The 27,850-nt window shown below is 39.5% G+C and overlaps 1 protein-coding gene across 5 annotated transcripts; it reads right to left on the bottom strand.

Annotated features, from left to right (window-relative positions):
• Positions 1–519: 519 nt before the first annotated feature.
• On the bottom strand, positions 520–27,463 carry snu (ABC-type transporter snustorr). 5 transcript variants are annotated; one of them, XM_018009902.2, is made up of 11 exons: positions 16,082–16,720; positions 10,842–11,079; positions 6,813–7,019; positions 3,653–4,169; positions 3,445–3,593; positions 3,083–3,224; positions 2,735–3,016; positions 1,811–2,259; positions 1,678–1,738; positions 1,278–1,609; positions 520–1,203 (listed from the first exon to the last, which is right to left on the bottom strand). In XM_018009902.2, exons 2-11 carry the CDS (start codon positions 10,853–10,855, stop codon positions 1,029–1,031), a joined length of 2,328 nt encoding a protein of 775 aa, XP_017865391.1. In that variant the 5' UTR covers positions 10,856–11,079; positions 16,082–16,720; the 3' UTR covers positions 520–1,028. The 5 variants fall into 5 exon arrangements, with proteins under 5 accessions (XP_017865391.1, XP_017865418.1, XP_017865375.1 ...); XM_018009929.2 differs by having other exon boundaries at positions 3,083–3,188; XM_018009886.2 differs by lacking the exons at positions 10,842–11,079; positions 16,082–16,720 and adding an exon at positions 26,739–27,463.
• Between the last annotated feature and the right edge of the window lie 387 nt (positions 27,464–27,850).

Below are 27,850 nucleotides of genomic sequence, written 5' to 3'. Positions count from 1 at the left end.
GATATGAGTTTAAATAGGTTTGATAAATACGGAAACTAACGATTTGGATTTTATTTACTTTATTGTTTGTTATTTATACATAGTTGCGTTCATAAAATTATAATTGCTTAAATAAGAAGTGTTTTATTTTGTTCGTTTGTTTTATGATTTGTTCGTTGAGAAATATTTATGTCGTATGCATAAAATTTCCACAGAAATATACATATATATATATATATAAATTTAATTATAATATGTGGTGTAGTTAACATTTATGTATACAATTACGTTTTAACTTACAAAACTTAAACCCATACAAAAATGCTTTAAGCTATTTAATGTTACAAACAAACCCCACCAATATTTATATTTTATGTATATTTTTTTGTTTTTTGTTCTTTTTTGCCTTTTTGTTTGTTTTTCTGCTTTTGTCTTTTCTTTGGGTTTGCGCCCAACTCGAGTTTGCGTGCAAATATTAAAACAAAAAAAAAGTACAATCACAGTCCATTGAAAATATATAAAATTAGTTGTTTTGTGTGCTTTTTGCCCGTTTCTGTTTTTTTTTTTTTTTTTTCATTTTATGTTTTTTTTTTTTCTTTTTAAGGTTGCTGAAAGGGGTTTGTTAAAAATATTCGACGGTTCGTGGCGTCGCTAGCTACGTTCATTCGCTTTGTGGTAGCGTTGCAAGCTTTAAATATTTACAACAATTTATTTATGTACCTCTAAACCTTACGAATTAAACTAGGTAAAATGTGCACAACTTAAATTAAGGAAAGTTTGCAAGGGAAAAAGAAGTAGAAGAAGAAGTTGCATGTGTGCTTAAATAATTTATGACAACTAGGCAGATTGAAAGAATAAAAGGGAGAGAGAAAAGCAAACAGCTAGAGACATACTAGCTAGGACCTTAGGATTTCTAAGAGCCATTGGCGCAAGAAGGAGATGGAGTAGGTAGTTGGGAGAGGAATGACTACTAAAAGCGACCTAAACTAAACGCAAACTAAATCAGTTTGACACATTTAAAATTAGTTCTCTAAAACGTAAGCCCCGCTCTAGCCGCGCTTGGAGCGCAGCACCAGCAGAGTCAGCACCAGGAATCCCAAGATCCAGGACAACGTGCTCAGGTAGCCAACATAGACGTCCGACTCGGTTATCGCCCAGCCGCGGGTCAAAATGGAGCGCAGCGAGGATGTGGCCATCGTTAGCGGCAGGCATAGGGAGATATATCTAGAAAATGAAGAAAAACAGAGTAAAGTTAGAGCTCCTGCCTGAGGGAATTGATTCAGTTTGATTATAAGTACCTCAGCACCACAGGCATGCCCTCAATGGGCCAAATGACGCCAGAGAGCAGCAGCGTGGGATAGAAGGAGCCCAGCGCCAGCTGTATGGCATTACGTTCCAGCTCACAGATGGAGGAGATGAGGAAACCAAAGCACATGCCGCACATGCCCTGCAGCAGGGTCAGCACAATCACCCAGAACAGTTCGCCGTTGTTGGTCACACCGAAGACGACCAGCATGAAGATGAGCACCAGCGTGGTCTGGCCACACATGACTACGAACTGGGTGATCACATGCGAAAAGAGAATCTCGGCGGGGGAGACGCCGGCAACCCAAGAGCGATCCAGCAGGCCCTAAGAAATGGAGTGGATTAGTAATGCAAATCATGTTGGCAATTCGTTGTCGTCTGACAACGGCCCACCTCAGTGCGTTCGATGATCAGGGCGGATGACGTCAGGGCCACAGCCAAGAAGAAGACAATACTATAAATATAATGGCATGGCATATAATTAATATCGGTAACTGATTAAGTGGGAATGCTAATGGGCACTCACGTCAATATGACGCCAGGTGCCACGAAGTCGGTAAAGGACGGATTCATTGTGCCATAGATGGGATCTCGGAACTGAATGGGCACATCGCCCAGCTTTGGATTGTTGCCGCACTGGCCGAGCAGGCCCATGGCGAAGTCACGATAGGCCAGCTGTATGTCGCGATTGAGCATGATGCCGATCTGCTGATTGGACATGTCCAGCCACACCTTCACCTCGGACTGCTCAATGGTCTCTTCGTCCGAGTCGCGTCCCAACGCAACGCGCGCTGTGAATGCATCCGTAAAGTTCTCTGTTATATAGAGAGCGCCCCAAGCATCGCCGCTTCGCACCGCCGCCTTGGCGTCCTCTATATCCGTATAATATGTTTTAGTCACGCTCGTGTTCAGATGATTCAAGTAGCGACAGCCCAGATTAGCAAAGTGACAGCCCTCCTCCCAGAAGCAGGTGTCCTGCGAAGGTAATTAGAGAAATATTATGTATTTATCTTTTTGACTTACTCAATACGAGATTAACTAACCAACTAACTAATTGAATTGAATTTTGGCTAAGCTTTGACTGGCTAACTAATTGAATAACTGATTGATTGACTATTAGAATAGAATATTGACAAAATATTGTATTTGACTAGCTAGCTGAATGAATTGACTCGTTGATTGACTTATTCTTGTCTGACAGTCGTTGATTGACTGATGGTATAATTGTATAGATTCGTTGAGAGACTATCCGACTGACTACGTGCTTGACTCGATGAATACTCTACCAACTGATTGAATGAATGACTGATTTTATAGCTCAATGATTGGCTCACTATATCAACTGAGAGGCAGCCTGATCTTTGACAGTTTTACTAAAACTAATTTGATAAACAATTGATTAAGTATAATTTTACAGGTGATTAAGTATAATATATATAATCAGACTCACCGTATTGTTCATTTCGCTGTTGACGATGGCCAAATTGAGGCCCTGGGGATCACGTCCGATGGCCAGACAGAAGAGAATGACCTGCATCACGGGCAGGGCAAAGATGAACAGCATCACGCCCACATTGCGCCACATGCGAAGCATATTCTTGGTCAGCAGAGCGCGTATCTTGCCCTTGGAGGTAATCTTGCAGAGATCCGTAAAGCAATCTTGACAGCTCTCTTCATCGTTGGGACTGTTCTGACGCTTCGAAGGCGGCGGACCATACGGCTCCTGGTTGAGCTATTGCGGTTAAGATTCATTAGGATCTATGTGCAATTTTAAGGTGTTATGTTGTCCACAACTAACCGTATAAATGGATCCATTGCTATCGTTAATGAGCACCTCCTTGCTCTGGTGGAAATTCAGACCCACAACGCCGCCCTCCTGGCTGGAGCTGGGCTTGTCCATTTTACTGCCAAAGGCCATGGCATGCAACGAGATGTTGTTACTGTCATCGTTACCAACACAAACACACACAGACACACCCACACACAGAGCGAGAGATACGGGAGAGAGAGAGACACACAGAGATGGGTACACAGATTGCAAGCATGCGAGTGTTGGGACGAATGGAAATTAAGAGAGACAAAGATTAGATGAGTGATCCTTGGGGGTTTCAGTTACAGTTGGACTACGTGCAGCATGCAGATGTCAGTGCCGAGACTCACCTGAAGTTTACTTGGCTAACGTCGCCCTTCTGGCTCTGGATGCGGGACAGCTTGAGGAACACCTCCTCCAGGCTAATGCACTTGTACATGGTCAGCAGCACACTGGGCGATTCCTCGGCCAACAAGTGTCCAGATCGCATTAGACCAATCTGCAATTGTGAATCACGTCAAACCCAATCTTGGCATAATCTCTTCGGGCTTCACTTACAGTGTGTGCCTGTCGTGCCTCCTCGATGTAATGTGTAGTTATAATCACCGTCTTTTGACCGGCCTTCGTGATGTGCACCAAATGATTCCATATGCTCTGGCGCAGCAGCGGGTCCACGCCCACCGTTGGCTCGTCCAGAATCAACAGCTCCGGATCGTGCATGAGCGCCACAGCAAAGCTGACGCGTCGCTGCTGGCCACCGCTCAGATTCTTCACCAGCCGCTTCTCCGAGGGCAGATCGAGAAAGTTGAGCAGAAACTGCAAGCGCTCCAAGATCTCCTTGGTCTCCATGCCAAAGATCCAGCCGAAGTACATCATGGTCTCCTGTATGGAGAACTCCCCATAGAGAGCAATCTCTTGCGGCATATAGCCCACCCGTTTACCGGGCACGCCGGAGCCACGTGTGCCGGGCTTGCCGCCCAGCACAAAGATCTCGCCGGAGTCTATGCTGCGACGACCCACAATGCAGGAGAGCAGAGTGGTCTTGCCGCAGCCAGAGGCGCCCAGCAGGCCATAGCTGCAAGCAGGAAACGTATTAAGAGTTGCGAAAATGCATGTTTTAAGTGGGTTCTTTTTGTCAGTGTATATGTATAACTGTAAGATAATGAGTCAGTATTTTTAATGGGACTGTTTAAGTAGCACAAATGAGTCAGATATGATACACATACCCTAGAGCCAGTCCAAAAGCTAAGGTTAAGATATGACTCAAAGAAAAAACTTTTTCTTACATATATATTAATTAAAAGGTTTATAGTTTTTCCATAAAAGAGTGATAATTGAAGTGAAATTTGTGAACTAATTATAAACGGAAAATTCAATATACACATATCATATTTTCATATAGACAAATGAGCAATTAAAAAGAGAGAGAGAGAGAGAGAGATAGCTGCTGTTAATCAGTGCTAATCTATGGAAACTTACTTTTGTTATTCCAACCAGCAAATATTCCAATTATGCAAATATTCCTGCCCCGCCCACAAATACAACTTGCAATCACCCAAAACATAAGCAGAAGTACTTGCCAACAGAATTTACATATTTATTTTGTTTTCATTTCTGCTTTGGTTTTATATTTTTATTTTTATTTATTTTTTAGCAATTGACCGTTTTTAGCTGCTAGCAAAACGCCTTTTGTGCGCATTCAGCGCGAAAATTAGATAAATCGAGAAGTACTAAGTGCTGACGAGCACATTGCCAGCAGCAAAGCAACGTAGCTGAGCGCGATGCTATTCGTGCCGTGTCAACGGCGATGTCAATGTTAATTTCAGCAGTTCAAGTTGAATTATTTCGAAATGTTCACCTTGAAATCGGAGACATGTTTTTCGCAGTCAACTAGCAAATGCCGCAACACGACTCCACCTTCTTTGCCAGACCTACAATCATCAAAGCAACAACAATAACAATAACAACAACAACAGTACAACTATTATTATTATTATTGTTATCGTTTCGTTATAGAGACCCCGGTCTCTGTTGTCTATCTAGCTATGTGGTCTTTGGTTTTGGCTCTTACAGCTTTCGGCCTTTGACAATATTTCGGAGCACGTAGGTCGCACGTTTCGGTTTGTTATTGGATTTATTATTATAATTAACACGCTGCAGCATTTAACGAATCGACCGTTTTAGTTTTTTTGTCTTCTACTTCGTTCATGAAAATGTCGGCGGCTCAGCTATTAATTAACGCAGCGACTTTGACACGACCCAAAAACGAGAAATGAAAACTAAGAGAAAAAAACTCTAATTCACAAAGCTCTGGGCTCTGAGGTTCATTGACTGCAAGCCTGACCTAGGTCAAGCCGAAATTGATCAAGCTTAACGGTTGTTCAAGCGCTCGACCACATTTTAACATATCCCAGACATAATATCTGTATGGCACTCGCTTCTGGGTCAAGCACAGAATTAAATGCAGTTAGGAAACATATGAGTGTGTGTATGTGTGTGTGTGTGTGTGTAAGCTTGTTTACTTTTAATATTTTTAATGTTCGGCTTGCGCAATCAGTTGCTCGTATGCGGCTCGTATAAGAATGCCTGGTTAACAGTCATGCCAATGCCAAAGCCGAATATCATAAAAATAATTCGCGATTTGATTTTTATGGCCGCTAAATGTTTGCCAAAAAAAAAAAAAACTCAAACGAACGGCCAAAATCGAGAGCGAGCTATAAAGCCAGTGAGAAGGAAAGAGTCGGAGAGTTAGAGACAGAGAGAGAAAGCAATAGGCAATTTAATTGATTTTGGTATATTTATGGTTTCGTCGCCAATTTTGTGCGTTCGCAATGAATACTTATAAGAATAATTATAAGTCTCTGATATCTTTCAGGGCTACCAAACAAACCATAGGGAAAATTGAATCGACTCTAGTACTGGTAAATATGTACGTACTTTAACTATGCGAGCTCAATACTGAATCAATTCATAAAACTTTATAAATCCATTTGATAAATGTAATAAACTGATACCAATAGAAACATAATCTGATTCAGCTAGCAGCGATCTAATGATCAGGCACTCAACCATACTTAATATGCTAAATAAGTAACAAATTAGTTTCGATTCTTGTCAATATTGAGATTTCTGAAGAACTCTGGCAATCCTATTCCATAGAAGTGCACGCTGTAAACACGTTTAATTTGCCTCAGCATCACATTACAATGCAAAAATGTTGTTTCGATTGCAAGACGCCTGAAACTAGTTACGCTTGTATTCAGATCAAACTAAGTGCACACATACGCATACACAAACAGATATATATATTTATATATATATATGTAGAAGCATAGTTAATTACGGCTATTAAAACTGGCCTTTGATTAGGCCACACGGAAAATGCACGCTAATTGTGTAATCGTATAGCAGGCACAAGGAAATTTAGATTCAAAGCTAACTTAACATTGAATGCAGCTCACATTTATTATATGTATATCTCAATATATATTGATATATGTATATAACATAAATAGTAAGTATCACAGCGTGATGTTGGTGCCACAGATTTGATATAGCGTTAAATGATATGTGTGAATTACTTTCGCCGTTTCTAATTCATATGGCCTGCTAATGGAAGCTGTCAACATTTCACTTTTATGGTCAAACTCAAAAACATTCATCTGTCAATGTATTCATGTTTCTATATGTTTAGGTTTGTGTGCGTGTGTGTACTTACATTGTGCCCTTGGGTACCGTCATATTCAAATTGTTCAACACTTGATTGGCGTTCTTCTTCTTGCCGTAGGCTTTAAAGGCGTGTCGCACTGACACCGCCGCCTGTGTATTGCTCGCTCCTGTCGCGGGGGCACCCCAAACGCTCACCGGATTCACTTGTGTGCCCCCATCGTTGTTTGTGGCCGTCATCACGGAGTCTGTGGAGACGCTGTAAATGAATTAGAAAGACAACAAACGAGTATGTTAATAAGGGAGGCTGTGACAATGTATAATAAATGTATAATAAACCGTAACTAAATACCAGATACGTCATAAAAAAAAAAAGAAAACAAAAGTGGCATCAAGTTTGTTGCCTAAGTCATTCGTTTTAGAATCGTGCACAACGTTCACCATTTCCTGTTGACCCACTCCCCAATGCAGCCAGCTGCTAGTCATTAATACACATAACCAGTAAGTATGCTCGAATGGGCTGAGAGATGATAGACCAACAGATATCCTGTACTGAGTATAGCTGCTTTATGATGCTCTTTCTCTTATAATTATTATATAAAAATATATATCTCTTATATATTTCATAAAAAAAAAACTAAAATTTACAAAAGGAGGAAAATTATCTCTGAGATAAGCCAGCATATCGTGACTATAGCCTATCAACACATCTTTGTTTTACAGGGTATCACAACTATGCCAGTATCACATTGCAAAAAAAAACATAAAGCAAGCGACTTATGTGAGCAACAACAAAGTTGCTTGGCAACACTTTTCTTTTCAATACATAAATTGACCAAGCCATTTGGAAGCCGCACACATATACACAGAAAGACAAGCACATACATACAAACACTAGACTATGCAGTGAAGAGTCTTACTCAATTTGTATTTTTTTTTTTTTTTTTTTTTTGCCAACACACTTTGGCGTGCAAGTGAATGCCTCCGAGTGGCCAGAGCTGGCCAGTTCGGGTCTGGCATGGTCTGCTCGATTGCCCAACGACAGCAGCAACAGTTGGTCAGCCGTTAAGCAAATACATGTACCCATACTTATGCAAAATGCATTCGCATTTGTTGCCGCCGCTGCCGCTGCCACTGCTGCTGCTGCTACTATTTGTATTTGCATTTTCATTTGACGCGTTTATTGTGCAATTGCAATACAAATACGACCCGCCGACTCCCTAATTGAGTTAGCCGGCGCATGCCCCAAACTGCACCCAGACTTTATGTGAGTGGCGGGAATGCTTCATTTGGGTCAAGGTTAGCTACGCCGTGGGCCAAATGATTATCTTTGGCAAAGAGAGCAACTAATTGGCTGGCAAACACTCAGGCAGACGCATACTAACATGCTCTTCATATGATTTACACCTCTTTAACCTTTTTAGACTGCTCTCGGGCATTTTGAAGTCATTTTTCATAAAGCGCACGTCATAGCGAGAGAGAGAAAATGAAGCGAGTATTAATAATACTAAATGTGTTTAAAGCAAACAAATTTTTGATTGGAAATTAGTTCAAGGTCATTGATCGAACGTTGCCAGCTCCATACAAGATTGTCGCTGGCATTTTGCTAATCGATTGCGCTGTATATAAATATTTATAAGCAGCCAATCAGTAAGCCAATGTTAGCATTTTGTTTAAGCTAACATCTCCAATCGACACCGCGTAGGAATGAGAATTGCCCAATACTTTACGCCGAGTGCAAACATCCTCAACAGATAAAATAAAAATAAAACTCTATTTGCATATTGCGGCTGGCCGGGCAACACCTTAGGCTTTGGCCAAATTAATTCTGTAAATGAAACGCATTTCAGAAATGTCATGCTGCAACAAAAACAAAACGACTAACGAGTCCGAATGCTGACGAAATGTATTTCAAGTTCGTTGCTTGAGTCTTTCGATTTGCGTATTGTGTGTTGTCTATTATATTGAGTTGAGTTGAGTTAGTCAGAGCCAAACAGCAGTTGTGTGTGCGTAAATTGCGTAAATTTATGTGTGCCTTTGTACGCGTGGTATGTGCATGTGTGGAAGTGATGTGTCTATCTGTGTGTGCGTGTGTGTGTGTGCACAGTCAACAATGGACAAGGTCAGGCCAAGTAGTTTTTTATAATAACAACAGGCCAACGTTTTTTTTTTTTTTTTAGTTTTAGTTTTTGGGTGCGCTTGACATTTATGGCTGGAAATTTGAGCGCTTTGTTTGTTTGTTGTTGGCGTTTGTGCATGGTTATTGATAATTTAATTAGCTATTAGAGCGCCATTTATTTTTACACACACGCACACACCGCATACACATAATCTATGTGCATTTGCTTAACTTTTTTCGGGTGACAAAATGAAGTTTCAAAATCCCCCGTGAGAAATGTCACAAACTTAGGCAATCACCCAAATATTTGTGAAGCAGGTAATGCTATCTGTTTCCTGAAATACCCAAAAATAACTTATTTTAATTAAGTGGGCACAGTCTAGCGCTGTCATTTAAATAAATTTATAGCCCAACTAAAAGTACAAAAAACTCATAAAACTATTTGTATGTAAGTTGTCTCAGATAAATACTTTAGACACCGTGCCTAATACAGTGTAAACAGTTGAGCAACACTCGAATTGACAGTTTGTAATTATAATGTGGTCATAAGGTCCATACACCTACTCTGTCTATGAGCTCATCTGCTAGGCTGTATGGCTGCCTGCAGCTGGCTGCCGGTCAAGTTAGCGTTTTTCTGTAATTTCTGTGTAAATCCCAGGGAGTCAGGGCGCTGAGTCAGCAGACAGGAAATGTTTTCCGCCAGGCGAGAGCTAACTATTTTGTTTTGTTTATTTTGACAATCACCCATAGTGCACTTACATAAGCCGAGCTGCTGGGACGAACAGCAGCCGCTTGAGAATGATCGATGATTGAGCTATCTAATCATATGCAATCAAGTTAATGCTAAGCACGCAATGTAAACAAGTCCAGACGCACTTAAGATCGCGCTCTGTCTCTTTCACTCAGAGCTGGGCGTTCGTCACGGCTGAATGTGCGGCGTGATGGGAATATGAATGAATACACTCAATCCTCGAGGAATGTTTGCACAGAGAGTACAGCCTGCACATGTCTGGCGAATTCCGCGATAACAAGAAGATAATTCTGGAATTTCCATTCAAACATGCAAATTGAGAGGCAAACAATAAAAGCAGGAACCGCAAGAAGAAACTTGAAATAAGTTCAACGATATTCGAATACCAGTTAAGTCTGTCGCTGGCAGAGTATCTGTTCGTCACATATTCGGTTAATCGAATGTAATCTTTTATCGCTAGCGTGTGGCATATAAATTATCGAGTTCTATTCATAATCATTCAAATTTGAACGGAAGCATATTGGGCTTTGTTCAATACGTCAATACCTTTATAAACCATGTGAAATCGCCTGAAGATGCAGACGAATGAGCTATTGATATGGTAACATTATGCAATGAGCCACCGAGTATGAGTATTTGACACAATTATAAACTTGTTCGCCCTGCGTAAAAATGCGGTCGGACTTTTCGCTTGACGCAGCTCGCAAATATGCAAAAGAGACAAACACACACACACACACACATACACTCAGACAGACATACATGCAAAAAAAGTGACTGCGCGAAGGGCGAAGCGTAGGAAAAGTCAAATCCCAAGCTATAGGCGAGAGAGACCTCACAGATCTCTCCAAAGCTGCGCAGCTTATGCAATATTTGTGGGGCGACAAAGTGCAAAAGCAACAGCAGGAAGACTAACTGACTGACTGACTGCCTGGCTGAATGAATGACTGACTGATTGACTCGTCGCAAAGGAAGCTCGCAATCGAGTTTTTGTATCAAAAAAAAAAAAAAAAAAAAAAAAACGCCCGACTCAAGCTCAACTGGGTCAACATCAGTGGGTCAAAAATTCAATTTTGTTGCTTTGTTTTATTTTTTGTGGGCTTCACATTTTGATTGCAATTAACAATAGTTGTTGCTGCTGTTGCTACTGTTGTTGTTGTTGTTGTTGTTGTTGTTGTTGTTGTTGTTGTTTATTTAACACTTTTACTTACGTTGATATCAGCATTTTGTTGTGCTTTGTTGTTGCGCCGCCTTTGGTGGGTGTTTGTTTGCTTTGATTATGTTTAGCGCTATTTGGCTTTACTTTGTTTAGCTATTTAAAGGCTAGTTACACTGCCTTTTACCCAAAAAAAATATTTCAAACAATTTTGAAAACGTAATTCGTAACTCTGCGTTGCGCCGAACCTTTTGCAATGTTCAAGTGGAGTTTAGCGTTTTATGCCCACATTGCTGAAATGTACATAAATAATTGTATATATATATATATATATAAATAGGGAGAAGGAGAGAGAGAGAGAGACAATGCTCATGTTGAGAGCATAAATTGTTGCTTTATCTGGAGATTGACGAGCTCTCATGGCATAGTTTTCTGTTTTGCATCACATCAACATCAACTGACGACACATTGTGGCTGCTGCATACGAATGATGCAGACGAGTATACCCTCTCTCGATGCAGAGTAATGCAACCGGTTTCAGCACTCAATTGTAAATGTTGCCTGCCTATGAATCACTGTTTTAACTAAATTGAATGGAAATGACTGTAACTAGACTATCCGTAACAATGAGTATAGATTGAATTCCTACGAAACCACTGAGTAGCGTATATTAAGTTCGATATCGTACAATCATTCACAACAAAGAAAACGGCTCTGCGGTTGAGCTTCTGTTAATTTCTGGTCCCGTTACTGCCAAGTCATGCTGCATTATTGAAACATGACCATCTGACCGAAGATCGCTTACACTGCTATAACTGCATATACATATATTGAAGCAATTAATTGAATTGGTATATCAAACCGAAGTCCAAAAGCCGACTGCAGCGCCTTTTCGAGGACATGGCTTAATGATGATTGCAACGGTGATTTACTTTACATAGTTGTCAATCAACACAGTCACACTAACTGTCTCTTAAATATTAGTTTGTCTCAAGAGTTACTGCTGCTGCTGTTGATGCTATTGTTGTACCGTTGCCATACAAAGTGCAAGTTGACATGCAAATGCAAGCGGAAAGTTTTTGCGTCATGCATCAGCAAATTCTAAAATCATATTTAATAGCCAAATACAGAATTTCAACAACATTTGAAGCACTTTGACGCATGACGCATTTGCCTAAGTGGCCAACAAAAACAACAACAGAAACAATAACAACAACAACATGGGGTTCAACGAATTCGCGGCACAAATAAATAAACCACAACAATGAGCATTTTGGCCAAATCAACTGGACACACACACACACACACTTAAGCATAACTGGTTGTAACTAAAGAAATACTTTTAAGCAAGTAAGAAATAAATTTTTTATGTTCCCCTGGCCGAAACATGAATACACTTTAATAGGGTGAATTTTTTTAAATTTTAATTTATCATTTATTTTTAATGAATATCTAAAAGTTTATTTAATTTGTTGAATTTTTTTTTCTTATTTTTTATTTATTTTTTTGTTTTTATTAATTTTTTTGTTTGTTATATGTTAACATTAGTTTTGCTTTTATATTTATTTTCATATATAATTTGAAAATTAAAAAAAAAAAAAAAAATTGAATATTAGTCATTAAAAAAAAAAAATATTTAATCCATATATGACGAGATACCCCTTAAGCTATCAACACACTCTATGCTAGGGTATACTATGTATGTGAGCTTGCCAAATGTTGAGCAATACGCAACAGGCAGACAAGCATTGGGAGCAGCTGCTTGTGTTTAAATGGCCAATAAAGACAATTATATGTATATATATATATCTGTCTCTCTAAGCAATTTGCATAGTTTTCATTTTTCAATTCACATTTTGGCTATCAATGAGGCAATTGACAAACGGCGAACGATCTGTACGCGTACCGGAAAATCCTAAATGGATGTTTATGAATTCGTTTGCTGCCCAAAAAATTCGAATGAAGGAACGGTATTCTAATTTAATTGCTAGCATGTTTTGCGTGCGTGATATGAAAATTGAAAATAATAATAAGTAATGAGAAATAAAATATAAAATGTAAATAAGCGCGGCATGTGACTGCCATTAAAGTGGGCCTTAGGGCTGGGCAACGCGTGGCCCATAGATATGGGCCTAGAACTGCTTTGGCCGAAAGCAACTGAACAGCTGAACAGTTGGCAAGACTTTCGCTCTCTGTTGGACTCGCATATGTTTTCCCATGGCGTTTCGTTTTCCACTTTGCTTGTTTTTCCGATGACATAATTTTAGCCACATACCGAGTGAGTGCGAGTGTGTGTATGTGTGTGCAGCTGTGTGCGACACAGTTTTGTGTCTGCAACGGCTGCAACTTCTTCGGCAACGGCAACGGCAACAACTTGTTGCAGCAACTTGCAAACCAGTTAAGCTTAATTTACTCGTGGCTAACTTTAGTTTCAGTTGTTACTGTTGCAGTTGTTGTTGTTGTGGCAACTGGTACTGCGGCCTGTTTATATGATATTTTTGCAGCACACCCGCAACAACAAGCATTTATTGCCATCCTTAAATAATCTTTTGGCCAAGAATTTAGCAATCTAGCTCCTCGCCTGGTTTGCCACCTATATTAACAATTAACTAAACTGCAGCTCTTTAGCTTAACAGCTCAATTGCAGCTACATTGTTAGAGAATGTATGTATAATTGCCGCAACTACTAAGTAATTTACTTGATAATTAAATTTAATTATTTGCTTTTGCATAACAGCCAGCAGTGAAAGAAAAAAATGTTTTTAACTGCGCGAGAAGGAAAACAGCTGCGACACGTGCGTAAATTTCAGAATTAAATATGCAAATAGCTACAAATTTTGTTACCCCTTGAAGCTATTCGCATTATTGATTGATATTTAAGGTTCACAGTTCAATAACACTCTTCCTAATACGTGTAATAAAAGCTAAAATAATACTTTGTTAACACAGCGCTGTCAGCGCGGCTGTCTCATTAGAGCCTTTCTATTATAGCCTTTCATATTATCTGCCTTAATGTCAGCGACAAAGCATTTTTAATTGAGCCATTAGAGTCTGTAATTAAATGGCACAGCTCGAGTCTAGAATTCAGCTTAATTATGAAAGTCTCGTTTCCTATCTTAACCGATTTGTAATATGTCTCTAAATACTATGGGTCGGCCGATTTAATTGGCATAAATGCTCAATCGAACCAACTAGAACTGTACGCTTTGCATAACACCTTTTTACCATATAAACACGATAATTGCCTTGATTTTTATAACGAGCTAAAAAAAATGTAAAAAAAAAAACTCATCTAGATTCAGATATAATATGCATTTTACTAGTTTTCTGAAGGCTCCTTGAACTCTGCCGCGCGTGATGAACACACAACAAAGCGGAGTAAGAGAAAAAAAAGAAGTGAACAAAAGAAGAAGAAGGCAAGAAAGACAACCAAAATGAGAGAAGAAAAAAACCCCCAAGCCGAAAATACCAGTTCAAGTTGAAGCTTTTGAGCGCTGCACAGTTCGGAAATGCACAGAGCATCGAATGTGGCAAGAAGACCTTGACAACAAAATTTCAGGGCCTCCCTCGACGAAGGTCGTTGGGTGCACACAACATGCGACAATGAATGCAGATAAATGTTTATTTCCAGAGACAAAACGCAGTCAGATTAAAGCGACTACTTTCGCATGTGATTGCTTGATCTGGCTGTAACTATAAACATATATATATATATCATATATAGTATACAATATAAGGCTGTATATATGTTTGTCTATATTTGCACTGAAAATGCGAAAAAGTCGTAACACCCATTTGCACTGAACTTTACTCTCGAAATTGTTAGCAACAGCAGAAATGCACGTCAAAGCGACTTATAGACGGGCTTACGGAGCGTATCTTTAAGGCCGGCATTGCGGGCCTCCCCGTTCGCGCGTGCAAATTGCTATTGACCTCTTGCCCAGTGCAGTCATCGTCGCTATAGTTGTTAATTATAGCCAATTAGAAACGACCTGGAAACGCGGCTGAGCGCTGAGCCTGATTTCTGATTTCTGATTTCTGTTGTCTGGGCAAGTATTGGGCAATGCATTGATCAGTTGATAATGATCACATTTAATCACCATATCATTAGTCAAATAAACAACTCTCTGCAATTAGAGTAACTAATTTAGCCTAAAGACATTTGCCACTCACGGACTTATTCAGCAAAATGTCATCATTGAGATAAATCAAACTTTGCACTTTTCTTACAAGCATTTAGATATGGAATTATATGCATTACTTAATGATATGCCAGTCTAATGACATGAATCAATATCAATAGCAGCTTACAGCTTTATGTAAAAACCTCCAGCTATGCAGCTCTATGGAAACTGTCTACTTATTGAGCTCAGCTCTCAATAGAGCTTTAGAAATTTAAATATCTACCCATTGATATAGTATATATATATATATACCTTGCATAGAAATAATCTTATATCTTATAATTATCAATGTAAATTATTAAGATTTAAATCGTATATAGATTCAACTTTCAGTTTTGATATCCGAGTTCTACTCGCTCGATTTACAGATAAATGTTCAGAACAAAATCTTTTCTGATTATTATTCTATAGAAATCAACATCAAACTATTAAGACTCCATATTTGTAATCTGAAATAGTTATTTCGCCAATCTTGAATCTCTAGTATAGATCGAAATTGAAATAAAAGCACATATGAAGCTCTCATTTTATGAATACATTTCTCAAATGATAATCCATTAAAGCGCCATATGTAGCAAATGTGAGTGCCGATCCAAAGCCGTGTCTCGCTCGTATTCGGATATGATTGCGAATATTCTAATGGCGTTTCGGGATTGGATACAAGGCACAAAGCTGTCCATTTGTATGCGCAGCACTTGGGACTGAGGAGCGTTTGCACATTTTAAGTAAACAGTAGCCAGAGCCAGAGCCACAACCACAGCAGAGGCTTGAATAGGAGGCGTAGCGGGGTCTATAGTCACGTTATGAGTCTCTGTTTTCTTGTTGTTTTCATTTTGTGATGATGTGGACAATGATCGAGGGTCCGACAAAGTAATTGTCGACTCGACGAAGAGACAACAGAGCGGCAGCCATTTGTATTACAAAGAATATTTATGGTATTATTAATATTCTTATTATTATGCTGATGTTCGAGAGAGGCTTTTGTTGTTGCCATTCTGCCTAATGATGTTTGCGCAACGATTTCCTGCAACATGTAGCACTTGAGGTGCCAAGCTCGTCAAACTCCAAATCGAAAAGCTCGCAATTGTTGACTTAGCTAATTCACACTTACAGTTCGCGTTCTGAAGACGTTTCCTGTCCGCTGGATATGTATGTGTGTGTGTGTGCGTCTGCGTCCGCGTGTGTGTTTATCTGCGAGTGTGTAGGTGAGTCGATAAGTGTCGTCAATAGAGCAAATATATTTGCACAATTTGTTGCTAGGCTTGCGCGTTGTTCGTCTGCCTTTGTTGTATTAATTCACTGATTGCTTGATTGCTCTCGTGTAACAGAAGACTTAAGACACAAACTTCAGTCGCTAGCTGTACGCACAGATTTATGTTGCTTCTGATATCAATCAATGGCCGCACTGTATTATCGTTATCGCTCACTAGATATCGCGGCGTATGGCAGAGCGGGAGCAAGTTCGCAGACGCGTGTGTTGCGGTTTAAGCTGCGACTAAGACTGACTTCAAGCCGTTGCTCAAGCTGTGAGCTGAGCTACGCTGATGCTCTACGACGGCGACGTCGCTGCCAGCTTTGCACTTTACACTTTGTCTGTGAGAGAGATGGCGCGCGTGTGTGTGAGTGTGTATTATACAGACAGAGCGAGAGAGAGAGCGCGAGCGATCGAACTGAGTGTTTCTCCAGAGGCTGCTGCACTTTTGCACGTGCGTGTGTGTTGCTGTCTCGCTGCTGCTAGAAGCACAACTGAATGCCAAAGCACCTGTGCGAACAGCGCCATGCAAAAGCACTCAAAGAAACACTCAAACGCAAACTGAGCTGTGCTTTGCTCTGCCTCTGCCTTGGCCTCTGCTTCTGCCTTGGCAGAGCGACTCGTAGAAAGAGCGCGTCACGTCTGGCGCTTTTTGAGCGCTTTTCTCAGAGAGCTTACAAGTTTGTTGCCTTCGTTTGTTGCTCCTGTGCGTGGCAGCAACAATAACAACACTGAGCTCGTTCACCTTCAAAGCATTCAGCATGCGTGCGGGCTTTAGTTGTTGTTGCTGCCTAGCACAGAAGGGCTTCTTGTTGCCGCTGCAGTTGGGTTTTTCGACGTCGCTGTTGTGACGTTGACGCTAAAGCTGACGTTGACGTTGACGTCGCCGATGGCGTCGCGCCAAGCTTATGTAAGAGGGCGACCTTGAGGGCGACGCGTCGCTTTACATGCCGCGCATAAAACAATGCGCGGCTTCTTCTTCTTCTTCTTATGAGCAACCAGAATTGCAACAGCCGAACCACTCACCATTCACTCGGTCGCCGCTAATTGCATCACCTGTTGAAAAGGCAGCCAGCCAGGTTCTGGCTGCTGCCTGGTATTTAGACCTGGTCCCAAAATGAAGCCGGAAATACGTAGACAATAAAAAAAATATTATAAGATTTGAATTCATCACTGATCCAGGCAGCAAAACATTAAAAACAAATGCGAATCGTAATTATAAGCTATAATTTGTCGAAATTGCTCTTAATGCCAAATATGCGTGCGCATTAAGAAGTCACAGCCGCAGTCAAAGACACGTCAATGAGTTTTGGCTTTTTGCGCGTGGTCAAGGCGAAACTAAATGCTTTAATTGTAATAATTAAAGCGGCACAGAATCGACTCGAGAATTGATGTGTGATGGACGGGCGTGTGCAGACGTCGCATCCACAAACCACAAAAAAATCAATAGCAAATCACAAAATAACAGCGACGGCAACGACAACAAACAACAACATCAATTTGAGACTGAGTATTGCACAATTTCAATGTCAGGCATATGTTAACAGTTTGAGGGTCTCACTTAGGGCGTTCCAACTCGAAACCATGTTAAAGAGACACAGAAGAAGGCGAATGACAAGAAAACGTAAACGGGCAATAACGAAGAGCAAATGCTCTACTAATGAAAATAATTATTAATATAAAATTAAACAAAAGTATATAGTAAATATAGATCCACAATAACATATTAAGATATTTGTTTTAAAAATTAATATTTTTCATACTATTTTATACATTAAATAAACAACATTCATCCAAAACAAAAAAAAAAAAAAAAACAAAAAAAAGTAAATAAATTAAAATAATATTTATATAATTTTGTTATCAATTATTTTTAATTTTTTACTTTAAGTTTAATTTTAAAAAATTTTTAATAAATTAATATTAAAAAGATTTAATTTCGTTGTCTTTAAATATTCATAGAGTCTTTTTTTTAAATTAAATTAAATATTTTTTTCTTTGTGAAAAAGAGGTAAATAAATATATATACAACACGTTTTAATTTTTAAAATTTGAAAATATTTTTTACAACTTAATATATTGTATAAACACACCATTTCATTCACAAATTGAAATATTGTCTCAACGTTGAGCAAAAACTTTATATTTGCATAAATTTCAAGATATTTTACATTTGGTATTTGATTTCATTTTGTGAGCCATCAAATTTGCATCAGCTACAGCCAGCCTCTCAACCTGTTACGCGTTACATATCTAATGGCTTCATCAATAGGCCCACATGGACGACAGCACTCACACATAGCATATACCATATACCATATACCATACCAGCTGGGCGACATTTGCGCAACGCTGACATTGAAAATGCCCAACTGCCCAGCGCTGTGGGTGTTTGTTGGTCAAAATGTGCCATCAAATTGAATGTTGTAACAAATCGCGCATGAAATTGAAATTGATATGTTATTGTTGTTGTTGCTGCTGCTATTGTTGCTGCTGCTTTAGTTGTTGTTGCTAGCCAGCCAAGAGCACAGTGCAAAAATATTGGCTCTTATACAAAAAGCCTGAGCATTTTTTTTTACAAATGGATTTCTTTTGAATAGTCAATTAAAGGCAAGGTTTTACGTTAATATAAAATAAATACAGATGGCCAGATATGAAAAGCGCTTGTCATGCCTGGCAGGCTTTTTAAAGCCGACGCTTATCTAGATGTATGCATCAATATTTAGGCTGCCACTTGAACTTCCTGTACGAATACACACACACATGTACATGCACACTCACAATCACACATATTCGTTGCGCATACGCCGTGTGCAACGTCGCTTTTGATGGCGCATAAAACAAAGTTATTTGCTGTAAACATCCTCGTTGCGCTGGCCCAGTAATAGCCGTCAAATAAATGTAATTCACAACAAAATATCCCCGCACAATAAATAAACAAGCTGCGTAAGTCGTTGGCAACGCACTTGACATCGTTTTCTCAAACTGTCCGCGTGCTAATGAGCCCTGCAAATTGAGTTCCATGCCGGCCCGGCCCCGCCCAGCCTGCCTTGCCTACCCTCTGGCACTGCTGGGCCAGATTTGGAAACACGCAGATGCATGACTCACTACGGCCTACTCCAATTTCCATACTCTAGCCATAAGTTAGGCTACGACTAATTTGCATTGGGCCACAGCTCCGATTGTCTCAATCTGTGCAGTTCGAGTTGCGCTCAACACTCTTTGGTCTCTTGTAAAGACCTTCAGCCAGGCAGCATAAAGCCGAGCTGGGAACGTTGCTTTGCCTTTTAAATAGAGCGACTGTCGTAAGCTTTGCTTTATTTGTTTTATATCAAACCACAGCTCCCACCTGCTCAGAGCGAACATGTATAAGATATACTCAAGCGAATTTTTCGGCTAGGAATACCAGTTAATAACTATTAAAATTTAATGATCAATTATATAAAGCTCATTTCACACAAAATAGGTTTCCTTATGCGTATGTTTCCTTAAGGAAAATCATTTTAACAGCTTCATGAACCAAAAAATATATATTGATTGGATATTCATTTAAATTTCGTCTTAAAATACTTGAATTATATTATATGTATATTTTTAAACATTTTTAAAAGATAATTTTAATAGCTTACAATAAAGTTTTAAAGTTACAAGTGTTTTCAAGGCAACAGTAAACCCACAACTAAAAGATACCTTCTTTAGGTACCCTGTATACTACACTCCAATTCTGTCTTCAGCCATGAAATGGAACTAAATAATTTTAAAAAAATGTAAATTATTATCAGCATTTAGTACATGGCAACATAAGATTTTCCTGCATTCGAGTTTAGTATGGCGGGCCTTTGCTCAAGCACATAATACCCACTAAGCTATCTGCATGAGTTAAAGGGTATGCATATAAGGAAACAAATATATTTCAAATCGAATTCAAATCAAATTGGCCAAGCTGCAGGTGAGCGTTATGCTATCATTGCCAACAACATGAAAATCTGAAAATGCTTAAAAAAACAGAGGAAACCAACAAAACAAAATTTTTTTTACAGCTCATTCGGCCAAGCGATTTCTAGCTAATAGAGCAACACGAAGAGCTTGCAATTTTCTAGCACTGTCTCAATTTCAGTTTCAGTTAGAGTTTAGAGTTTATGTCGGTCTGTCTGTTTGTCTGTCTCTTGAGCTTGTCTGGCAAGTCATGCAGCGACGGCTGCGGCTGCGCCTTGAACAAGTTTGTTGACTTCGCTGCTGCACAGTGCAACAACTTACAGAAATGAAAAGAAAAAAAAAAAACAGATGAAACAACAGAAAAACAACAGCACAGACGACAAAAACAACGAAAACAACACCGAAGACAAATGGCAAACAGTTTTAAAGAAATTGGTTGACAATATTTTGGTTTTTGCCCATGGCATCAATTTAACAACAACTTGACGCAGGCTTTGCCGCTTGCAACTGTTTCAGCATTTGGCTTTATGAGCACTTCAAATCTAAATTTTGTTTCACTTTGCTGTTTACCTCATCGCATTTATGGCCAGAGAGACGCGCTGGCCAAGACCATGCCCATTCATTCATGTAAACAATTTCATTTCAGTTTCATTTCGTTGCGAGTGCTGCTCATAAAACGGGCACAAGGTCGCCGAAAGAGAATTACGTCGAGGAAGACGACTCTGGTATCTGGGAAGCAGTCTCAATCTCTCGATCTTTCAACAGTGCAACTGCAACACAAGCGGCAACCGTGCAGCCATGCAGCCATGCAACCGTGCAACCGTGCAACCGGCAACAGCGGCAATTTAATTGATATTTAAGGCGGTAATTTCAATCTAAAGTCGGCTCATAAAGCGCTCAACGCAATTTCGTTTGCCATAAGTTTTCCCTTTCGCTGCGAAACTCGTTTTCTCGCTGCGCTGTGTCCTAATCACCTATTTCTTCTTTAATGCCTTTTGCATTCGCGTTTCATGTTTTTTATTGAATTTGCCACCAGTTGGCCAAAAGCTTTAAGCGTCCATAAAGCCTGCCATTGGCTGAGACGACACACGACACGATATTACAGTACAGTATTTGCAGCATAACTGCCAGTTACATTTTGCCAGCCACTTTATTAACTTGTCATCAAGTCTGTAAACTCAAAATTTCCCTCGACAACTAACAGTTAAAATGAAAGAGATGGCCAGTTAAACTCTAACTGGTAATTTATCCTAATGTGTCAATTGTTTTTAACCAAAGTGAAAAATGTAGTTTACTTAGGGCTAACATTAAGTTATATATATGTATGTGAACGTGCCTAATAATTTACTAGACAATTTTCATTTCCATTACATTTGTTCCTTATGTGAAACAAATGATTTAATTAACTAACATTAACATTACAAGCTTCCACAGTGAAATAAGTCTATCTACCACATATCACATTTAACATGAACTTTGCAAGGAACATAGTTGCACTGCAAAATAAAAGCTCAGTCACGACTTAACGCTCATCGCTAATGGAGTCGGTCTGGTCCGGTTGTGCTAGTTGCTGCTATTATTGTTGTTGTTGTTGTTGTTGCTGCTGTGGTTTCTTGCGAGCTGTGGCAGCTGTTGCTGCTCGCCAAATATTATGCAATTCTTAGAGCTTGGAGCTTGATGCTTGAAGCTTGGGCTTGGGCTTGGCTTCTGCAGCAATGCAAAAGAGCAGCAGACATTACCGGCAACAATTTATAACAGCTTCGCGACAGTCGCATTAAAGCCACACGCGCACTAAGGAAATTGCAATAGGTTGTTCGCCTTTTTTGTGGCCATATCTGTAGCTTTAATTTATTTATCTGCGACTCGGTCCATTTGAAATCCGAATTCAAGTTGCCAAAACTTGCCAGAGACTAAGCCAAAGGTTCAAACACACTCACACACAGATGAACACACACGCGCACACACCGACTCATACGGCTCAAATGTGTCAAGGTCTTTTGTAAAATTCGACTGGCAAATGAGTAAAAAGACGCCAAGCGCGCGCAAGAGAGTGAGAGAGGAAGGGAGAGAGAGAGAGAGAGACAAATGTGGAGCTAGTGGAGCGTAGTCACAAAGCGCTCCGCAATTCGGGCATTGGCTTTTATAATTGGCCGAGGGAAAACTTTGGCGCACAATGCACGGCATTTGAATCTGAATTTCGGACATAGCTGAAAAAATAAAATAAAATTGTAAGCTGATTGAGCGCCTTGTGCAACCGCCTTCTTTTTTTCAGTCAACACATTTAAGCCAATTAGCGTACCGACCAAATTGCCGTTAATGCCGCAAGTAAATAAACGCAAAAAGACGCCAGATTGTGGGACAGGGTCTAAGACAATGCAGGGGCTTCTTGCACTCGGTGAAAGTACTTGCAAATATTGGCGAAAATCGACTAAGCATAGGAGAAAACACTCAGAGCACAAGAAGTGACGCAATAGCTTTAGAAAATGTTATACATGAATCAATAGTGAAATAAAAGGTTTCATTTTATAAGAAATTGCAGCGCTCAGCTACATACATATATCGACATATATATGTAGTTGTATATATCCTAAAGTATTTTCATTAACCTATAGAATCCTTTTACAACTTAAATCAAATCCTCTATTTCGGGATTGAGTCAGCTTTAGATCTCCAATTCCTTATGTATCAATAATAATTTTTTACTTCGTGTAATAAGAACACGTTTTCCATTTTGTTCTCTTTGCTCTTAGTAATTCACAAAAGAAAACTCCCCAGCTCATCCTTTGCATACGAACAAAACGTGACAGAAAAGAATGTTGTAAGACATTCGCTGGAGTGCTACGTGAATGAGTTCATTTAGTGTAGAAGATAATACGGGTACACAATCCAAAGCTTAGCCTCAATATATACAAAGGTTGAACGAAAGCGGTAAAAAACCTCGTATTACTGGGAATTACGACAACTGCGTGCTGCGTACTGACGGGTTATACGCCCTGCTCCCTGCTCGATGGCCGTTGAGTTAAGTAACTCAATTTCCTAGTCATTTCTATGGATTTAGCAGGCAATAAAGGCCACTCAACGACCCCAGGCCTCCACATAGTATTTTTGGTCACTTTTGGCTTCCACGAAAGCTCAAATGGTAAGCCAGTAAAAAATGTTCTAAGTGGTTTTTGTTTCAAAAGGCGCAATGCCCTTTTTCAAAGTTATTATTAATGTCTATTTTTTGTTTTTTTGGGGGTTTGTTGTTAGCAGATTTGCTTTAATATCGCTCGTCGACTGTGATCTTTGGAGTCCATTAGACCCTATTGACAGCTACACACACACATGCACATATCCACTATGTGCGCGTGTTAGGTTAAAGACAAGCTTTAGTTTTGCTAAGCTTAAAGCTCAGCTTTGTCTAGCTTACAATTGGCTTAGGCGCCATCTGTTGTTTTCGAGCTCAAGCTACAGCAAAGCACACGCGCTAAAGCTGACAGCTATGGATTCGCCGGAAAGCTGAATGCTGCCTTAACTGCCGCGCGCCATTTTTGAATGAATATTGAAAAGGTAAAATTGAACTATAAATGAACTTACATATTTATTCTTATAATTATATAAATATATATGCAACTGTTGCAGTAGGCATTATCATTAACAACCGCATCACACATTTCACGCCCAGTCATATAATGCTATTGGCATTTTAATTATCTGGCAATTAGAATTGACATTGAGGCGTGTGCAAAAAACTACTGTTGCTGCTGTGGGGGCGTGGACGACAACTGCAACAGCGGCAGGCACAAGTTGAACAAGTGCAATAATTAAGAGCACGCCATCTGTCTGTGTCTGTGGGACAGACGGGACATGCTGACAGACGCGCGATAGCCGAGTTCGACTTATCGGACAAGCCAAAATGATTTCCCAAATGCAGCGGCCGGCTCAACGGGTTTGTTGCGGAAATGACGTTGGGAATTGTTAACAATCATCTAATGAGTGCCGCCTAACACCAAAACAAATAAAAACCGTTAACCGATAGCGATAAAGCGGCCATAACTCCGAAACACACACGCAAAATGTTGTAAATTTGTCTCCAATTATTGCAGCAATTTAAACTAAATATATCGAAATGTTATGTCACGGGTAAACAGAAAAACGGACTTAATGCGAAACATGTTAGTGCCCCAATTTGCATACCTAATGCCCGCATTGTCCAAAAGGGAGGGGAATCATATTCAAATTACGGCCAAGCGATTTTTCACACATTTTCTGTGACTGGCGGATGCGGTGCGCGGCTCACGCTAATAGAAGCTGCTAACATTTGTTGTTATTTCAGCTGATTTAGCTAGTGAAATTATTGAAATTTGCAATTACTTAGGTTCACTCAGTGAAACCAAAAGTCGGCCCTGAGTTCTACTTAGGCGCAACGCAGCGCAGCGCAGCTCGGCTCAGCTCGTAGCTCGTGGCTCAAGTCGCGCGTTAATACAGTCGCTCAAATCGTTGCCAAATACGTGTAAACACCTGTAATGGTGTGCGTGTGTGTGTGTGTGAGCATACAATTGCTCGCACTTGTAACATGTATTTATATAATTGCAAATTTCACCGTCAGTTTTTGTGTTGCTTAGCTTAAGTGCAATTAAAACACGAAGCTTAAATAGCATGACGTGAACAAATTCATACTTTATGATTTTTTTTTTGTATTTTTATTTAAAGTGTTTTTTGTTTCTTTCACACAAATAGTTAGCAAAAGAAACAAATTGCTCAATGCACGAGGACACTGCCTCGGTGCAACTGGAGTCGCCGTCCACGCTTTCAATTAGAACTAAATGTGGCAAAAATAACTATAATTAAAGTGTTAATTTGCAAAATACCTGAAGCCTTAATGCCTTACTGGCTGACTCTATTGACTCTGCTGAGTGTGCTCACTGTACTGGCTGTATTGGCTGCGTCGCCTATCGACGTCAATTATCGGCATTCGAAACTGTGTGCGAAGCAGCTCTGATGTCATCTGCACCCAGAGAGCATCTTATACACCTGAATGCTAATTTAATTTTCGATCTACGCAGCATCTTGAGCTCGTTTCAAGAGTAGCTGCAGCTATTTCTGAATATTAATTTCAATTATTTAATGGCAATTTGCGGTCAGATATAATTTATGAATTCTTAATTAACTCTTCATTAGATTCTGCTATGAATAAGAATTTTTCAAAAAACATTTCAACTATAAATTTATAGCTTTTTAACAAACAACTTATAGGTAAGTTTTTTATTTGTTTATTTTTTTGATTTATTATAAGCTATGCAAGGTCGCCTAAGTTTAAGTGCCTTCACTAGTTTTAATGCAAACAATTAATTTTTATTTCCTAAAAAAATCAAACAAAATTTTTTCCTTCCTCTAATAACAAAAACAAAAGAACAAAAATATTTCATAAATTAAAGTCGAAAACAAAAAGGATGATCCAGCCACCAGTGCCATATGAAAATGAGTAACTAATGTTAGTATTTTGTATACACTTAAATCTTTCAAGAATCATTACACTCTTTACGAACTCTCACAGTCACTCATATCAGAGTTTATTACTTTTAAATACAAAATATATAAAATAGAAAATAAAATATATTTGCAATTTTTAAAATTTTGTTTATTAACTATTAAGTTTTATAAATATATTTAACAATTTATTCATGATGCTAAAAATGTCAAATATGTTATTTATTAAATTGTTTTAAACTTATGATTATACTAAAATCTTAACCAAGCCGTTAACAGCTCTCTGTAGAGTAGATAATCATCTGCTAATGCGCTGTTAAGAACCAGTTAATATATAATTTTAGATCGTAGAGTGAATTGCAGTCTTTAATTTACTGTTTTACTGATTTACTATTTCGCTTTCGTTAAAAGGCCATCTTTTATGACACTTAAGACGATATAATAGCGTGAACCAAGGTCCAGATACTCAATATATGTGTTATATTTATTTAATAACAGAATAAGATAAGATTTAAAATCTTTATTCCGATTCTAAGTCTGTTCTAATTTTTAGTTCACTTTAAAATTCACTTCTTTGAATAAAACTTTAACATATATTTCTCGTCTTGTCTTTTCCTATTCTTTTATATACATATCTCCAAAATCGCATTTTGTTTATAATTTCAAGTCAATTAACATCGCCGCAATTGATTGAAGCGGAAACATTTTGGAATTCAACAAGCCACGAAATTGACTTGAGATTCTCGCTTCCAACACGTGCTCAAAGTCAACCGCTTTTTATATGGCTCTACGAATATATGGTCATATATCTGCTGCCTGTTGCCCGTGAGATAAACAAAAGACTGGGCCAACGCAAAAACAACTACAGCTAAAACATACACAACAACAACTACAATAATACAAAAATTAAGAGACGAGCGCTGATTCCATCTGCTTGTCGTTCGCTTTATGTCGCTCTTTATCTGTATTTCTGCGTGTGTTTTTGCTGTTCGCTTCGCACACGGCAATTAAATTGGCTTCGCATTGAGTTCCGTTTTGTGGCTTTGGCTTGTAACTTGTGGACCATTAAGTTGGCCACCGAGTTGAAATATAAACAAAAACTGTGACTCACATGGCACTCGGATCCGACCAGCTGAAGTGGCGTTTTATCCTTTCGAAGTCTAGAGCTGGCAGCTGCTGCTGCTGCTGTTGCTGCTGCTGCTGTTGGCTCAAGGTTGCCTCTTTCTTGGGCGCCATTATGGATGCTGCGCTGGTTGCTGGCTCTCTGACGTTAGGTTAGGTGGGAAGGAGCCGGCTCTTTGCCAATGGCTGCTAGAAATACTTGCACAACGGGTTTTTGGACTCTGCTCTGATCGTGTTTATTTCAATCCATATACACACGTACACACACACACGCACACGCACGCACACTCTTTTGTTTCGCTTAGTGTGATGAGAGATTCGCGCGCGTTTGCACTGTGCAGATGAAAACAAATGACTTAGGCAACGAACTTCATGCTCGAAACGAATTTGTAGCTTGCTATTGTTGTTGCTGCTGCTGTTGCTGCTGCTGTTGCTTAGCTACTTCTGACAGCTTTAACAGCTGTCTTTGGCACGCGGCGCCGATGACAAGGTGTACTCAGACGATTGCGACGCTGCTCAACAGCGTGAAGGCAACGACAGCTCAACGGCAACGACAGGCAAATCACGTAATTGAGTTTATAGCTTCACGCACATAATGCACAAGTGTTTGCTTATTAATCTGTCTACTTGTCTTTACGCTGTTTTGCTTAACAAGTGATTTGCTGGCGCTGCTGCTGCTGCCTGCCTGCCAAACGCGCCGAAGTTCAAAACGAAACTGAAAGCAGCCGCAGCGCTCACAACACACAAGAGCTGCCAAAACGGCACAGGGAGCGAAGCAAGAGACAGAGAGAGAAGGAGAGAGCGCGCACTCATGCAGTCGGAGAGTGTAGCCAGCTGTTGTAATAAGCAATGCAACTGTTGCAGCTGAGCAGTTCACCAAAGCTCTTGCATTGCAGTTGCAAAGCCAACGAACTTGCCTCGGAAAAACAATTTCAGTTTCAGCTTTGAACACGAAGCCAAATTCTTAATATAAATGAGCCACTAATGCATCTATAAACAGACAAACCAAACAAAAGACTTGGGCAACAAACTCGCTCACAGTCCATTAATATTGTTTAATTAATTACATTTTCATTCAAATTGAATGCATTCACATCGTTG

This window comes from Drosophila arizonae, chromosome 2 (genome assembly GCF_054131065.1).
Source record: "Drosophila arizonae isolate 15081-1271.41 chromosome 2, UAZ_ARI_1.0, whole genome shotgun sequence".
In the NCBI taxonomy this organism is placed as follows: Eukaryota; Metazoa; Arthropoda; class Insecta; order Diptera; family Drosophilidae; genus Drosophila; species Drosophila arizonae.
Note: the sequence above shows the minus strand (reverse complement) of the source record. Positions and strands in the feature narration are given on the sequence as shown.